The sequence below is a fragment of the Phytophthora cinnamomi genome (genome assembly GCF_018691715.1).
Source record: "Phytophthora cinnamomi strain GKB4 chromosome Unknown Contig33, whole genome shotgun sequence".
Lineage (NCBI taxonomy): Eukaryota > Oomycota > Peronosporomycetes > Peronosporales > Peronosporaceae > Phytophthora > Phytophthora cinnamomi.
Genome location: NW_027150966.1, coordinates 441,419 through 453,889, shown reverse-complemented (window position 1 = coordinate 453,889; position 12,471 = coordinate 441,419). Strand labels below are relative to the sequence as shown.

The following is a 12,471-nucleotide window of genomic DNA, read 5'->3' as shown; positions in this document are numbered from 1 at the left end:
ATGTGGCCGATCGAGTTGAAGTCGAGTATCAGATGCACTTTCAACGTAAATTATCGGAGCCCTTCAACGTGCGATGCACGCCCGACACCCTCTATTAGTTTTACATCGCTTCGCTGGCACGTACAGAGGCAGCAGAATAGTTTAAAGTACCTTCGACGCCTACACGAAGTGCATCGCGACACGATACACCAGCGACTGCTCCAGCAGGAACTCGCGGCGCTTGATCTGCACCGACGAGCCGATCACGGGCATGCTGTGCAGGAAGAGCGACAGACTCGTGATGCTGCGCATGTAGGAGCGGCATCGCTGCCAGTCGGCCGACGCCACAGCCCCCGCCTGTTGTAGTCCACCTACCAGCAACACCATCCCGCCCAAGAAGAAACCCATCGCCGTCAGACCCAGCAAGAATAGCATCGTGTGTTGCAGACCCAGCGTCGCCAGGGTCACTGCCGTGGCGGCCATGATGATGTTCGAGATCAGCAGCTTGGCCGCGGCTCCGAAGACCACGGCCTTGCCGCCGGACACGATGACCTGCAAGTAGAGTTCGGTGTATAGGCACATGAAAGCCAGGGGTCTCCACAAGCACACGAATAGTCCCACGAAGAGGGCGTCCAAGAAGCGGCTCTCGCAGCCGCGGTAGCCCACCACGCGCCCCACGGTCGTGTTCCAGCCGCCGGCGTACGCCGTGCTCTTGTTAGGGATGACCACCTCGCGGTCTCCAGCCAGCCCCTTCTCGACGATCCACTTTAGGCCGTCCTCGTAGCCCAGATCAAACAGCCACTCGACGTCGCGCACACCCGGTGGGACCAAGGCCCACCACATGGGCACGTAAACCGAGGGTTTGATGTCGGCGCCCACACAGTAGAATGGACTGATGGTGACCGTCTTGTCGTCGTACACGGGCTGGAAGTCGAACATGCCGCCGTCCATGACCCACTCGCCGTTGAGCTTGAAGGGCAGCCCGGCGATGGGTGGCGCGCAGCACGAAGCCAGCAGCGTCTCCGTGAGGTGCTCGGCCGACTCGAAGGTCGTGGCGCGCCGCGACTTGAGCGCCGACAGCGACGTGTACACGACCGTGAGCTGCTGCGAGGCGTTGAGCTTCTCGAAGTCGTTCAATCCGCCGTGGCGCGCCAGCGTGTCGCGCAGGTACGGTCGCACGCGGAAGTAGCCGCCCAGCGACGCGTGCGCCTGCGGCACGATGTTGTGCAGCACGTGGTCGCGGATGGCGTCGAAGTCGCAGCCCAGCGCCAGCCCCGTGGCCGTCAGCGCGCCGGCCGAGCAGCCGATGAGCCGCGCGCGCTTCTCCAGCTCGAACTGCTGCAGCGCCTTGGCCACGCCGAACAGGTACATCTTGAGCCAGCCGCCGCACGCGAACGAGAAGGACAGGGCCGCGTCCGCATCCTCCGCCGGAGCGCGGGCCGGATTGCTGCGACAACGCTGGGCCATTGTGGGGTGCTACGCGGCCGGGCGTGAAACCAGAAATGCGCTGGAATAGGTCCGAAAGGTGGTGGGTATAGTTGACGTGTAACGACGTAACGAGAAGACGTTGAGCTTCGGTGACACGTACGTGGATTGTGTAAACTGCAGTTGAGCGTTCGGTGGCTGGAACATCTCTCGGTGGAATGGGTACGAAGTGGTGAAGTGGTGGATCTCTTGAATTCATAGGATCTGGTTTCTGCTGATCATCCTGCTGCGGCGATGCCTGCTTTAGATGGGCTTGCGGACAGCCTAGCGAAATTCCCAGGAGACGCAGCTGCGTGGCTTGCTTGGCGGTTGACAGCGCTGATGGCACCACCTGCTCGAGACTCGTCGGCACCGCTGGTTTAGCACCGCATGTCATACACAATGGGATTTGGCGAATCCATTCCGATGGATTTCCCCCGTTTGCATTGCAACTGGCGCTCGCTCCGCTGAGAGTTGTTGTGGGCAGCAAAAACTTCGCTGCTGCTGCTTCAGTGACAGCTTCGTCCTGAGCGAATTCAATTTTACTCGTTCGAAGCGAGTCGAGCTCGCTCTACGCGGCACCGAGGACGGAGTTTCACGACTGAATTTCCACTTCACGTGTCCAGACTTTGTTGGATACTTGTGCTTAGTCCCCTCCCTTCTCTGTCACGCCAGACTTGTGAATCAGTATTGACTACGCCCGTTAGTCGATTGGCCCACTGCCGGCACATCACGTGGAGTGCCATTCCCGCTGCTCATTCCTCCTTCGTCCCCCGCCAACGCGCTCAACCGCCATACAACACCTACCTAGACAGGTAGACCATTATAGCTCGCGCGCAGGGGGGAATGCTTAAGTGGTCGCGACTGCTGGCGCTGCTCGCGCTGCTGGCCGTGACGGCGTTGGCCGCCACCACCGAAGTCGACGGTGAGGATCCAGCAGTGAACGGCGGTGACACCGATCCACCCACGCTGCCCTATGACTGCGCGGACCCCTCCAGCACCGGTGACAGCTTCATCGACTACGACCACTTGGTACACTGCAACCCGCTGCTGCAGAACTCACCCGTGCTGGGGAAAACCACGCTCGTGCTGTGCCTCGTGCTGCTGCTGTATCTGCTGAGCTCCACGGCCGACGAGTTCTTCTGTCCCGTGCTGCAAGCCATCGTCGAGAAGTACCGCATCCCGCCGCACGTGGCGGGCGTCACGTTCCTGAGCTTCGGCAACGGGTCGCCCGACGTGTTCTCCAACATCGCGGCGTTCGCGACCCCCACGCCGTCGATCGGCGTCACCGCCATCCTTGGGGGTGGACTGTTAGTTACAACCGGTAACGTGGTTGAGCAGCTTTGATCTTTTAAGTCCCAGTACGGTGTTCTGACGAATTTGATGGTGCTGTCTTGTAGTGATCACAGCGTGCGTGGGGCTGGTATCTACCGGGCAAGAGCAGTTGATCCCACGCACATTCCTGCGTGACGTGGTGTTCTACTTCATCTCCGTGCTGTACTTGGGGTTGGTCTTCTTTGACGGCAAAGTGGGGCTGCTCGAAGCGGTGGGCTTCTTGAGTATCTATTTCGTCTACGTGCTGGTTGTGTTTTCCGACAAGTACTTGGCTATGTGGTGCTTCCCCTCGAAAGTGCAAGTTGTTGACTCGATCTATGCTGTGCTGGACGACGATGACGACCTGGAGTACTGGTCATCCACTGCGAGCGAGAAAAGCCCTGCAGGTAGCCCAATATTCTTCCCTGTTCGCATTGAGCAGCCCCAGCAGCAGCAAAAGCGTCGCCCGTATTTGAAGAGCCAAACGATTCCGGTCTACGACACCTTCGCGAGATCACACATTTTCTCGGACTCGGAGCAGTCCGAGCCGTCCCCACGCTTCCTGGATCGGATGCTGTATCGCAAGAGCTCGGTACCCACACCGCGCTCCAAGCCCCATATCACCGACGATTTCGGGCCGATCGGTCGCGACGAAGGACTATCACTGCTGGAAGTCACAGATGTACATCTAAAGCGTCCTTCGTCAATGTACGTGGGTTCCATGCAAGAATCACTGCGTAGGATTAGACGGCAAAGGCGAAGGCGCAAAACTGCGTGGGAGTCGCTGGAAACGAGCGCGCAGTTTGGAGCATCGGCACGGCGCTGGACCCGGGGATATCACGCACTGAGCGATATTGATGAGATCGCGCCTGCGTTGGAGGCAGGGGGAAGAGAAGTGGAAACGGAGGTAAAGTGCGAGACCTCAGATGAAGAGGTGAAGCGAAAAGAGGTGGAAGCGAAGACACAAGCAGCGGAGGACGAGCAGCTGGCCTTGGAGGCCATCATGGCTGTGTCCTTTGTCGACCGCGTCAAAGTTCAGGCAAAGCGCTGGGGACGATTGGCCGCTCGTATGGGGCGATGCGCGTACTCGACTTTCGAACGGTTCCTGTGGAGTCCATTCGAGGTGCTTACCGTATTTGTACGTCGACTGACAATCCCGCTGGTGGACGAGGATACCTGGGATAAGAACTTAGCAGTAGTGTGCCCTCCGTTCGCGTTGTTGGTGTTCGGTGTCTCGGTGTTTTCATTCAGCATTGAGGACCCCGTCTTCCTCATGACCATCGTCGTGGTCGGTGGGATGTTCAGTGCCATCATCGAGTACAGCACCTCTCCACTTGCGCCCCCAGAAGGCTGGTTGTTGGCTCCTTTCATCTGCCTGGCCTTCGTCATGTCGGTAATTTGGATCATGAACATTGCCAACGAGGTGCTTGCCGTGTTGGAGACGCTTGGCGAACTCTTCGGCATCTCAAGCTCCGTTTTGGGAGTATCCGTAAGTACTGTATTTCCTTATGTGACACTGGAAAGTATCAGCACTGGCCTAATTTTCGTGTGTTTCTTGCCAGGTTCTCGCTTGGGGCAACTCCACAGGAGACCTTGTGTCTAACATGGCAATCGCGCGCGATGGCTTCCCCACTATGGCATTCGCTGGCTGCTTCGCAGGGCCTATGTTCAATTTGCTGATTGGCATCGGGCTATCGCTTACGATCGCCATCATTTCTCGAGGTCCTCTCTACCTGGGCGAACCGACGCCACTGGTCTACCTCGGCTTCGGATACCTACTGTTGAGTCTGCTGCTGAACATTGGGATAGCATCGTGCGACGGTTTTCGATACCGTCCACGACTCTGCTACATTTTGCTGACGCTGTATGCGTCATTTGCCATTATCTCCATCGCAGTTGTGCTCAATTTCCCCGATGAATAATGTAGTAAATGTTTCGTGGTGCTGCCTACACCCACTGTTGCTTTCAATCGAACAGCTCCTCGAACACGACCATCGCAATGCTGTAGGCACCATTCTGGTGGTATGTAGCACCTTAGGTCTGCCGACAGCCCGCGACCATGAGCTTGTTTCATGTGTGTAATCCTGTTACTAGTATCTTCGTCGCTAGATACCTACCTAGCTGGCCGTTTAATTTGCAACGGGAGTATAAGCCATCACACGACTCAGCGCCACAAAGTCATGGGCCGCCAACACGACAGATACAGATGGGGTCAGGCGTCCATTTGGCAAATATTCCCGACAAACCATGCAGGAGAGACAAAAACCTTGAGGCGTTTTTGATCAACAAGATTGATTTTGCCACAATATATTGGACGGCGCTGCCAGCTTTTCGCTAGTTCGTGCGCTGGGCGATCGACAGATATCAATCGAAATCGGGCTGTTGCAGGCACGATTCAACACCAAGCAGACACAAGCGAGCGACTAACGTTTGGCTCAGTGAGCCACAACGTTTCGCTGCTCAACAGCTTCAAACATGGACAATGCCGCCTGTCCATGTTGAAGTGATGCTCACGATCATATGAAGCCAGCACTAACTCCGGAGGTCACCAGGCAACTATTGCGGCTACTATGGCGAACCTCCAGATTGCAACGACGGAAGGGGGTCCCGCGGTGCTTCCAAACTGCGTCTTAGTCAGCACGAACGTACGGGTTACCGTTAGGTTCACTGCGTTGCTGACGAATGGCTGGACTGTCCACTGGGGGTGGTCTCGTCTTAGAAGTCGACAACGCTCCGCTGCCCAATGCCTCACGTGCACAGGACACAAACGTCTCGCTCATTCTCCATTTTGCGAGCCATTCAACAAGCATCTCCGCTTCGACCTCCTCGATCCGCGAAGACTAGAAGCTGGAATCATGGTGCTTGCAAAATATGCACTCACCACTGCAACCGCAGTGATACTTTCATCCGCCTACACGAGCGCGCTTACCAACCTCAAGACCGACTGGGAAGCCTACACCAGTGCACTGGCGACGCCCTCGGTGATCGACATGACCAAAGGAGGCCACCTCGACATGGACATTGGCCAAGCTACGCATGCTTGGACACAAGATAGATCTATCTCGGGCCAAGTCTACGGGTACGCGATCATGGGCCAGACACCGACGTTCCCGGGTCCGTCAATTCTTGTCGCCAAGGATGTTCCCATTTCCATCACATGGCACAACCAGCTGAAAGCACCGCATTTGCTCGCCGACTCGATCGAGCGGTCGATTCTCATGAACGAGTCGACTTGCTACCCCGATTGTGGTGTACCCGCTGTCACGCACTTGCATGGCGGAGAGGTCCCCGCGAAGTACGATGGGCTTCCGTTCAAGACGATTTACACCGACGAATCCAGAGAGTTCGAGTACCATAACCGTCAGCTGGAATCCACCGCGATTTACCACGATCATGCCGACGGACTCAACCGCCTCAACACCTGGGCGGGTCTCATGGGCGCGTACATAATCCAAAACGTCACGAGGGAAGCCGAGCTCAACCTGGACATCAAGACGGACATTCCACTTGTCATCAACGACCGCCTCATCGACAACGCCGGTAAACTCCTGTACTCCGACGACAACTGCAACTCAGGAGCGACGGTGTGGGTGCCGGAATCCTTTGGTAACGTCAACTTGGTGAATGGCCGGGTGATGCCATACGTCGAGATCCCACCGACACAAGTGCGCTTCCGCGTCGTAAACGCCGCCAACTCCCGTCACTACCAAATACCGATTCCCTTCCCAGACTTGTGCCAAGTTGTGGCGACGGATTCGGGATACGTCGAGACTCCCCAGACTCTTGGCGACACGCTAGTCTTGTTCCCCCTTGAGCGCGTGGAGCTTGTGTGCGACTTCACTGGTGTCCTTGACGGTACGAAGTATGAACTCGTCGACGTTCAGTCCTCCACCCAGTCGACTGCGTACGATCAGCGCATTCTGCAGATCCGCATTGTTGAGAGTTTGCTGACAGATTCCATGACAGTCCGCGAAATCCCAACGACACTGAACAAGTTCAAGTCGCTTAAGACGCTGTACGAAGCCGGTGGCATGGAACGAAACGTGACGCTGGCTGAAATGACAGATACTCAGGCATGCCCCACCTTGGAGCTCGTGTACAGCAATAATAAGCAGATCAATATCACCACGATCGCTGACGCTCTTCAGTGCGTCAAAGGCACGATCGAGAAGTGGAACTTCATCAACCCGACAGCCGACGCGCACCCGTTCCATTGGCACCTTGTGCACGTGCAGTGCGGCGACACGGTTGATGCGGTCAAGACGAACGAGCTGAAGGATGTGGCTGTCATCCCCAGTGCTGGCGACCGCGCCGCCGACACCATCACGCAAGTGTGCTATGTGGCTTGTACCCCCGGCGACTACTTGATCGAGGACAGCGAACGCGAAGCGAAGGACTTCGGGTTCGATACGACGGAGCCATATGTAGCACACTGCCACATCTTGGAGCACGAGGAGAATATGATGATGTCGTGGTTTCGCATCATCGATGACTACCGTGCGGGCGGACCAAGCAGCGCAAGCTCCAGTGCGGGCAGTGAAAACTGGTTCAAGATGAACAGCGGCTCCGGTAGCAGCTACTCCACAAGTGGAAGTGAAAGTTACACTCACGGGAGCAACTCGTCCCCGACTGGTGGTGACAGTTCCTCCGACGCTGGCAGCAAAAACTACAACCAAACCGAGGCTAACCATGCTGACCAGGATGGTCTCCCAGCAAAGAACGTCTCTTTCGCAAACTATCACGGGTTTGGCACCGAGCAATACGCGAAGTATCAGACTGGCAAGGACCATGTCATGACTGCCATTAGCTCCACGGTTGTCAGCAACTCCAAGCAAGATCAAAGCGGGAATGCAAGCAGTGCTGAACAGGACACCCAGGAGTACGTGCACTCCAATTCCAGTAGCAACGAGACCGCTGACGAGTACACCAAGACGACTACCGGGCAAAATTACGAGAAAGCCGGATCCCAAATCGAAAACGCTGCTAGCTCCAAAACCGATGTCAAGGCTGGTGATATCAACGCGAAGACTGGCACTACCCAAAGCTACGCGGAAACGAGCTCTGATGTTGAAGACACCGCTGTCAATACTGGAAAATCCGACTACACGAGAGCCACAACCGGAAGCTCCGCTGACAGCACCAACATTGATGTCACCGGCATGGATGTCGACAGGAATCAGGGCCACAGCAGCACTAAAACGTTTGGCACAACCGTTAACTCGAGCTATTACAAGAGCGGCACTGTTGGCAAACAGGCGGGGACCACCAGTACCAAGAACCAGGGTTACACCAACACCAAGACGTCTGGTACTACCGTTAACTCGAGCTCTTACACCAGCGGCACTGCTGCCGAGCAGGCGGACAGCAACGAAATGAAGGTTGATGCTGGTCAGGAGGACGTCTCGAGCTCTATTGTTGACAAGACCACTGCCACGAACTCTGTGAAGAGCACTAGCTCTGGATACATCGCCGAAAATCCCGGTTACACAGGGACCAATAACATTGCTGCAGACATCGATGATGAAAAAACTAACGGCAATGCTGTCCAAAGCTACGTGAAGATGGGATCGGACGCATCTGCTATCGCCGGCTCCAACAAGTATGCGTACACTGGCGTTACCACTGGCACCAAAACCGGCATCATCTCCGGCCACGTTCGCAAGTGCGATGGAGAGTAGACAGATTCGGTCAATCGCTGCACATTTTGCTCCAAGGTCTTCGCGACAGTCTGCACTATACATACTTTCTGAACATAGATAGCAGTAAACATGCTTCCAGAATTCACTTACATGTTTTCCGTTCTCTACTGGCTGATGAGATCCATTCGTTCAAACTTGCTTTCATCATAATACACCGCTTTTACCTTACGGCCTCCAAAAAACCGCCCGTTCAAACCTGTAAGGGCTGTCACATCAGAAAAACAAAAATTGAGCTAAGTCACTCCAAAACAGCAAAGTTTTGTTGCCACTGCTGCCACTACTCTACCTTTAGTAGCATCCTCTGCATTCTTGAATTGGACAAAAATCCGGACTGCTTCTTCGGGTGGCACTCGTCCAGTCACCTCGTAGATCGTGCACTTCGTTACGGGGCCGTATGTGTCCGAGCATTCACCTTTCACTTCGTCTTGCAGTTCGTCGTCGACTTCACCTGGGCCAACCATGTTCTGTCACAACCCCATAAGAACGGTAAGTTTCGTCGATATCCCACGAATACCTAGGTGCGCATTTACCTGTAGCAACACCACCCGGCTAGTTGAGACACGGCTGCTGCTGCTGCTTGATCTACTATCCCAGCCGCTAGTCCGACGCCGTTTCTCACCCGAACCGTGGGTTTCGGTGCTACCTCGCCTGTAACTTTGACCGTTGTGGCCGACTAGGCTGCTTCTACGGCTGTCCTGTTGGTCATCGTGCCGATCGTCATACCGTCGCTTTGGCTCCTGTCGAATTTCCCGCCCAAATTCGTCCAGCATGGGGGACTGTGATCGATGGCGATCCGATGAACCTCTATCGCTACTGGTGTAGCGATTGCCGTTGAATGCATCCTGCCGAGTACGCGGGTTTGGTTCGTCCATTTCTGCGATCAACAAGCCACCAGGCGCTGCCGACGAAGTTGCTGAAGATGAGGGAAATCCAATACCTCTAGTTGAGAACCCCAGGCCTCGCGGCTCCGCAGCATCCTCAAACTGTCCTTCTGCAGGGGTGGAATTCATTTCCACGCCATGCGCCCGGTCAACATCGCGCTCACTTTCCGGCTGAGATGCTGCGGCATTCTCTTCACTAATAAGCAGCACAGCAAAAACTAAGCACCCTCTAGAATCACCCAGACTCCGCCACAGTAACAACTACAAACATTTTCTTGCGCATCCAAGCGGGCATAGTCATGCCACGCCCACGACCTGCAGGTGCTGGCAGCTTCATCGCGGGTGCTCGGCCCTCAGCCAAGTCCTTAGCAAGCTGTTCACGCTCCAGCTTGCCCTGTAACGTGAAATGCACACACCACCACCACTCGGTCAGCCCCAGCACCTACACGTCAACCAAACAAACCTCCAGCACGCACCTCTCGCTCTTGCTCTCTCTGTCGTCGACTCAGCTCCTTCTTCACCTTCTCCATCTTCTTCCTCTCCTGCCTCTCCTTGCAATAAACCTCGTAGCTGTTCGGTCGTGCCGGGTGGTACTCGTCCCGGTAGGTCGCCTGGAAGAAGTGTCCACCGGCTGCAGGCCCCACGTCCACATCCACTTCCGTCTCCTCCTTCACCTGCTGCTTCTCCTGTTGATGCACCGACGTCACCTTCACCTCCGTTGCCGCTACGTATCCCAGGCCCCTCCCGGCCGGCCGGGCCACCACATTCCCCTCGTCCAACTTCTTCTGGAACACTTGACTGGCCGCCGTCGGCCTCCTGGCCACCGACGCCGGCTTAAAGGCCAGTGATATCCCCGTCCTCGTCGGGCTCTTGCCTCTGCCTGCCGCCAACGCACTGGGCAGCATTGACGTGCTCTACAAACAATAAAAAAATATTAGTAAAAAATGTTTTTATCGCCTTGCTGCGCCTTAAAAGCACGTACACTGGTGGCCACCGTCGGGCGGTTGTTGCTCTTGTTCTTGGCCGCTTGGGGCACCATTAACGGCGCGCTGGCCCACACTACAAGGCGAGAAAAGGCAAGAAATGCGATAATTTAGGGGTAAGTTTAAGATGGAGATTTAGAGGGCTTGAAGGCGCGGAGAACGGGATAAAAGTACCGGAGCTGGTGGAAGACAGAGCGGCCTTGGGCTTGCCGTCCGCGTCGAGCGCGGAGGACGCCTTGGCGCCCTTGGCCAGCGGCAGATCCGCGTACAGATCCATCAAGGCCTGCGTCTGGAGGGAAAGTGTGGCCGGACAAGTGGTTGACAAAAACCGTATGTACTTTTTGGAAATTACGATGCAAAATGGCTACATGTACAAAATGAACCAAGGTGGACGCTAAGTGTCCACGCACGTCCTTCTTTAAGCTGTGCGTGGGTCCATCCTTTCTCTGCTGCTGGGCGATAAATGGAGTGGGCTAGCCGCTGTCACGGGATCCTACGCTGTGGCGCGGTCTCAGTTTTCCTCCTCCTCGGCGAGCAGGTACTGGTACATGGCGTCTTCCGACTTGCAAAAGTGCCAGACGCTCGGTGACGCCTGGAACAGCTCAACCGACTGGTTCAGCGTCATGAGCTTCAGGCTGATGTCCTCGATGAAGCCCCACGAGCTCTCCTATAGACAGACACAACGAAGAAAACCCGGTCAGTTCTCTCTGCCACGAGAGAAGAAGCGGGCTACATATCTCAAGGCAACTTACATAGATGGAGGTCTCGAGCTCGATGGCGTCCTGGCAAAAGTCCGTCGCCTGCTTGATGTCAAGGTCGAGGCCCTCGCACGCGGCAAATGCAACCGCCATTTCCTCGCGCTTCTGGTTCATAATTTCGAGGCAAGACTTGAGGTTCACCACCAGCGACGACAGGCCTCCCAGCTGCTGGCTTTGACCTGTACAAGCAAACACAGCAGCAATACCATCAGTCCACCCACCCACCTCTACCATCTAGCTAATAACGTACGGCTGAGCATGATACTGGACGGCGTCAGGGCCGCAATGCCCGACAGGAACAGACTCTTGCCGGCCAATGAGATCGGGACACTCAACCCGCTCGTGGCGGGGGCGGCCACCACGCCGGCCACTCCGACCACCGCTCCGGCCACCACGCCGGCCGCGCCCGCAGCCACGCCCGTGCCGCTGAAGTCCGCGGAGCGGCCTCTCATGTGCAGCAGCGTGATCGACTGTACTATGAGCTTGGTGCACTCGGTGGTGAGGTCGTCGAGCTCGTCGAGGCTGTCCCGCATCTCAGCCACCATGCTCTGCGCGCTCTGGGCCATGCGGGCCAGCGCCCACTCGGCGCGCCGGGCGTTGCGCTTCTCCTCGTTGTGGTCCTTGGCCTGCAGCGGCGGCACCACAGCCTCACGCAGCTTGCTCAGGTAGTCGGTGAGCGTGGCGATCTCGTTGGCGCACTGGGCGAACATGAGGTTGCACTGCTCGAGGTGGGCTTGGCCGCGCTCCACGAGCTCGTCGCACTTGGCCAGCGTGCTGTTGGCCAGCTTGACGAGCGTGCGCAGGCGGTTGGAGAACTTGAAGGCCTTCTGCAGCTTGTGCACGACCTCCTGCAGCTGCTGCAGCTGCTCCTCCTCCGTCTCCACCACGAGCCACTCGGCGCGCAGCACGCGCTCCGAGTCGTCGGGCGTGAAGGCCTGCTGCATCTTGTCCACCACGCGGTCCAGGCCGACGCCCTGGATGCCCTTGATGATGGCCAGGCGCCCGCTCTCGAACAGGTCCGAGCCCGACCGCGGCTTGGTCAGCGGCTGCAGCTGCTGCTGCTTGTGCTGCTGCGCGGCGTCCGCCACGCTCACGAACGACTTGGCCGACGGAATGTCCTCCGTGGTGAAGCTGCGCTGGGCCGCGCGCGGCGGGGACAGGCCCGAGGCCGGCGAGAACTTGCCGCTGCCGTGGCGCACCAGCGCCAGGTCGTCGCGGCTCTCCTCTGCGCCCACACGCGCGTACCTGGGCGGCGACGTCGTCGCCATCTTTCCTAGCTGCAGGTGATGTGATGTGCCGGAATGATTGATGCAACTCAGGTGCGTTCGCTACATTGGTGTAATGTACACAATGTTCACAAACACGTATGTTTTTTCTCCTACGTGTTTTGTGA

General features: G+C 56.8%; 5 protein-coding genes across 6 annotated transcripts; 2 read left to right on the top strand and 3 right to left on the bottom strand.

Annotated features, from left to right (window-relative positions):
* Nucleotides 1–159: 159 nt before the first annotated feature.
* On the bottom strand, nt 160–1,446 carry IUM83_04326 (putative patatin-like phospholipase; the record flags this gene model as incomplete). Its single annotated transcript, XM_067928396.1, has 1 exon — nt 160–1,446. One exon carries the CDS (start codon nt 1,444–1,446, stop codon nt 160–162), a length of 1,287 nt encoding a protein of 428 aa, XP_067792619.1.
* An 843-nt stretch (nt 1,447–2,289) lies between these two features.
* Nucleotides 2,290–4,679, top strand: IUM83_04325 (Ca2 :Cation Antiporter (CaCA) Family; the record flags this gene model as incomplete). Its single annotated transcript, XM_067928395.1, has 3 exons — nt 2,290–2,767; nt 2,844–4,246; nt 4,320–4,679. The coding sequence occupies 3 exons, from the start codon at nt 2,290–2,292 to the stop codon at nt 4,677–4,679; spliced, it is 2,241 nt and encodes a 746-aa protein (XP_067792661.1).
* Nucleotides 4,680–5,612: 933 nt separating this feature from the next.
* Nucleotides 5,613–8,435, top strand: IUM83_04324 (the record flags this gene model as incomplete). 2 transcript variants are annotated; one of them, XM_067928394.1, is made up of 1 exon in its annotated part: nt 5,613–8,435. In XM_067928394.1, one exon carries the CDS (start codon nt 5,613–5,615, stop codon nt 8,433–8,435), a length of 2,823 nt encoding a protein of 940 aa, XP_067792663.1. The 2 variants fall into 2 exon arrangements, with proteins under 2 accessions (XP_067792663.1, XP_067792662.1); XM_067928393.1 differs by having other exon boundaries at nt 7,311–8,435.
* A 125-nt stretch (nt 8,436–8,560) lies between these two features.
* On the bottom strand, nt 8,561–10,597 carry IUM83_04323 (mRNA splicing factor; the record flags this gene model as incomplete). The annotated part of the gene is made up of 8 exons (XM_067928392.1): nt 8,561–8,661; nt 8,743–8,920; nt 8,987–9,330; nt 9,394–9,533; nt 9,607–9,731; nt 9,814–10,251; nt 10,320–10,396; nt 10,495–10,597. The coding sequence occupies 8 exons, from the start codon at nt 10,595–10,597 to the stop codon at nt 8,561–8,563; spliced, it is 1,506 nt and encodes a 501-aa protein (XP_067792819.1).
* Nucleotides 10,598–10,831: 234 nt separating this feature from the next.
* IUM83_04322 (Transmembrane protein) lies at nt 10,832–12,346 on the bottom strand (the record flags this gene model as incomplete). Its single annotated transcript, XM_067928391.1, has 3 exons — nt 10,832–10,987; nt 11,073–11,257; nt 11,329–12,346. The coding sequence occupies 3 exons, from the start codon at nt 12,344–12,346 to the stop codon at nt 10,832–10,834; spliced, it is 1,359 nt and encodes a 452-aa protein (XP_067792658.1).
* Nucleotides 12,347–12,471: the final 125 nt, after the last annotated feature.